The 4,103-nt window shown below is 28.8% G+C and overlaps 1 protein-coding gene across 1 annotated transcript; it reads right to left on the bottom strand.

Moving 5' to 3' along the window:
• Positions 1-3,059: 3,059 nt before the first annotated feature.
• Positions 3,060-3,620, bottom strand: LOC121223285 (disease resistance protein RPV1). The gene has a single exon (XM_041104444.1). The coding sequence runs from the start codon at positions 3,618-3,620 to the stop codon at positions 3,060-3,062; it is 561 nt and encodes a 186-aa protein (XP_040960378.1).
• Between the last annotated feature and the right edge of the window lie 483 nt (positions 3,621-4,103).

Below are 4,103 nucleotides of genomic sequence, written 5' to 3'. Positions count from 1 at the left end.
ATATGGAGTTTTAAAAAAATAAAATTATTATTTACGGTACACAAAGATATCAGTTTACACGCATTACCTTTTATTATCAATGATTATGCCTTCAATCATTTCTGTACCCTAAAAAAATCAAGAACAGAAATTAAGAGAACAAAATAAATGGTGCATAACGTAACATAAAATTTTTGAAATTTTAATGCAATGCAATGAAATTAAATATTTATTTCTACAAATTCTTTTTAATATTTGTAAACATCAAACATAATTTATCTCAAAAGTACCAAATTTCACTTTTTAAGATCTTCATATCTACCAATTAGACTAAGCTTTGAATTTATATTATATATTGATTAGATATTCTATAAAAAGGAAAAAAAATAGTATGTAAATTTTGTTGAATGACTTACAGTGTTTTTTGTTAGGATATGATGGACGTCCATTTCCTCCCACAATCTGGAACATTTTCCAGGTTCATCAACACATTTTTCTGTAACTGTAACACCCCTAACCCGTATCCATCTCCAGAATAAGGTTATAGAGCATTACCGGAGTTTAAAAATTCATTTCATCAAGCATTCATATTTAAAATCAATCAAAATCAAAACATTAATGAGCTAACGTTGGTCAATTTAACTGATACATGTCATTATAACCAGAATCAAAACATCCAAAATTCCCGATAGAATTAATGGATAGTATGATAAACATTCATATATCCATTCAATGCATTATTCCCCTTTTTATCAAATGTATCAATGTTTCATCAATTTTCATACAATGAACATTCAAATCATATTCACATTAATAACATACATTTCAAGCATTTAAGAATATAATTCAAGTTATATGAACCTACTAGACTAAATTGCAGAAATACCAAAATTCAATGATATTTTGGAAATTTTCTATTTTCCTTGAATTTCCACCCAATCTTGATCTAAATTAATATTTCATTCAATTTATTAATTTAAATAATAAAACAATTCATTTCATGCAATTTGGTCACTTTTTGACATTTTTACCAATTTTCCCTTAAAATATTACTTTTATTTAATTTAGTCCTTTAACCTAAAACATGCAAATTGGCCATTTTTAATGAAAACTCATGCTAGTTGAATAATCATTTATTTTTCTCCTCCTCCTCTCCATTCCACATCCTTAATGTATAATATGCTTATATGTAACATTATCTATAATTCCACCATTTATTTATATATTAATTCAAAGCTGTCCACTTGAGTCATAGTCACTAAATTATTTATATCTTGAGATAAGAAACTCTGAATTAAGATCTGCTAAATTCCTATGAAACTATACTCACATATCTTCTTACCATAAAATTTTTAGAATTTTTGGTTAAGCCAATAAGTACAGTTTATTCTTTAAAGTTTCCCCTATTTCACTATTTGACAGTTCCAACCCCTCTTCACTAAAAATTAATTATCTTTTTGTACAAAATTTGGATGATGTTTCTGTTTGTTTCTATTGAAAATATACTCATTCAGGATTTTAAAAATATAAATTTAAGCCTCTAATTATTTTTATTCAATTTTTTATGATTTTCCAAAGTCAGAATAGGGGAACCGAATTCTTTTTGACCTTGCCTCACAAAATTTATTATATCTCATGATTTACAATTCCATTACTTACACCGTTTCTTCTATGAAAAACTAGACTTAATAAGATTTAATTTCATATTTTTTTCATCCTTTAATTCGATTTTCACAATTTATGATGATTTTTCAAATTTAACCTACTGCTGCTGTCCAAAACTGTTTTAGTGCAAGATGATTACTAAGTTTATAAATCCCTTATTCTCTTTCTCTATAATATTTCTCATCATTTTCACTTATTTCCCTTCACTAATATATCAAGAACATAAGATTTTATTTAATAAAACTCTACTATAACATCATTTCCATGCTTTTTCAACAATAACAAACTTAAAAATATATTGAAATCTTGATGTTCTTATCTTGTGCTATTGATTTTAATCTTTAACTTGATTTTCTCTCTCCTCCAGCTTCTATTTCTTGAATCTAACTTGACATTCTAGCTCCCCATTGTCTCCTTATTATTTTTCTCTCTTGGAAGCTATGGAAATTCTTTTGATTTCTAGGTGAAAATAGTGAATTTTTGGTGAAAGGACCAAATTATAAAGAAAGCAAAACTTTCTTTCTTCTCTTCTCTTCTAATGTTGGTTGCATGGAAAGATGATGATTTTTCATCATCTTTCTTCCCTTTTATATTAACCATTTAATAATAAAATAATACTAAAAATCTTAATAAAATATTAATTAAATAACATTTATCTAATTAATTAATTAAAAATATCACAAACATCATCATTACCTTCTAGAATTCTCTCTCTCTATTTGACCATTTTGCCCTTCATAACCTTTTGAAATTTCATCCTTGAGTCATCACTTAATTTGATAAAATTACAATTTAGTCCCTCAAAATTCTTTACCTTTTCAATTTGGTCCTAATTCATCCATTTTCCTTAGTGTCTAGATTATTCCACCCTTAAAATATTTACACTATTGGTCCTTCAACTTTTTTTATTTACACTTTAACCCCTCAAATTTTAAGTATTTACTCTTGGGCAACAAAACTTTTCTCACTTTTGCAATTTAATCCTTTCTTGAATTAATATGTCATAATATACTTCCCAATGTTGACATAACTCAATATTACCCTTTTTATCACTTTATTTCCTTATTTTACTATACCAAGGATATTATCTTACTTTCTTACTATAGTAATTTTTGAGGTATTATAGTAACGATTTTTCTTCCCATTTCTCGCAACAAGCTATGCATCCACAAATATTGGTTGCCATCATAGACTTCTATTAAAGATTTCTTAATGAGAACATCAATTCCAATATCGGGAAAAAACTCACAACCATCCAATACTTTCATTACAAAATCTTTCTTCTCCCTATTGAAGAAGCATGCTATATCTAGAAATATATTCTTCTCCCTTTCTTTCAATCCATCAAAACTGATTCAAAGTTTATCGAGGATTTTTTTATTAGAATCTGTTTCTAGTCTTTCAATCGCACTTCTCTATTGAGTTGCATCTCTACCGCACAAAAAGGAACCCAAAACTTCAAGAGCTAGAGGGAGCCCACCGACATAATTTACAACATGTTTAGAAAGTTCAATGAAATCATCTTTCGACACCGTATCACTATGGAAAGCTTTCAAATTGAAAAGTTGAAGCACATCTTTGGGATTCAGTGTTGTGGGCATATACACATCATCAACTTGGCAACATCGAAGCAAATGTTTGTCTCTTGTTGTTACAATGATTCTACTCCCTAATCTGAACCAATCACGCCTTCCAACCAAGCCTTTTAAGTGTTGTATGTTATAAACATTATCAAGAACAACAAGAACCTTTTTGTGAGACAAGCTATGGTTAATTTTGGTATTCCCTTCATGAACATTGAAAAAGTTGAAGCATTCATCATGAAAGACCTGTGAAAGAAGTTGTTTTTGTAATGAAACTAGTCCACATTTGTTTGAAACTTCTCGAATATCAGCAATAAAGCTTTTACCTTCAAAATGAGGTGACATTTGTGTGTAAGCAACTCTTGCGAGTGTCGTTTTACCGATGCCACCCATTTCACAAATTCCTATAAAGCGGACATCATTTCCCTAATGTTTATTTTCAAATACAAATCCTCCAAGTGTAAGTCGCTATGAGTAACTGGATATGTTTGACATAGTTTTGCTGATATCTTCATAACAATGTCTCTAATAAATTCTGATTCGTGCCTGTGAAGAAAGAAATTTTAATTTTTTTGAATAAAATTTTGTTGATATCTTTCAAATGCATTTTGTTTCTCAATGAATCATGAAACATAATATAGTTTGGAAGCAAACAAGAACCAAGAATAAGAAAGCAAGATCTGTTGCGGAACCAGAATACAAAATTTTCTCTTTTATTGAAATATGACACTTTTCAATTAAACTAGAAAGTAGAGAAGAAAAGGAAGAATTACCTGTTATTTAAATGCCATCCCATTTTATCTTCTTTCTAAGTAGTGGATCTTCGACCTGCTGGACAAAGTGAGCCCAACTATTGACGGACCTCTTCCACTGCCA

The sequence above is a fragment of the Gossypium hirsutum genome, chromosome D11 (genome assembly GCF_007990345.1).
Source record: "Gossypium hirsutum isolate 1008001.06 chromosome D11, Gossypium_hirsutum_v2.1, whole genome shotgun sequence".
Taxonomy (NCBI): Eukaryota; Viridiplantae; Streptophyta; class Magnoliopsida; order Malvales; family Malvaceae; genus Gossypium; species Gossypium hirsutum.
Note: the sequence above shows the minus strand (reverse complement) of the source record. Positions and strands in the feature narration are given on the sequence as shown.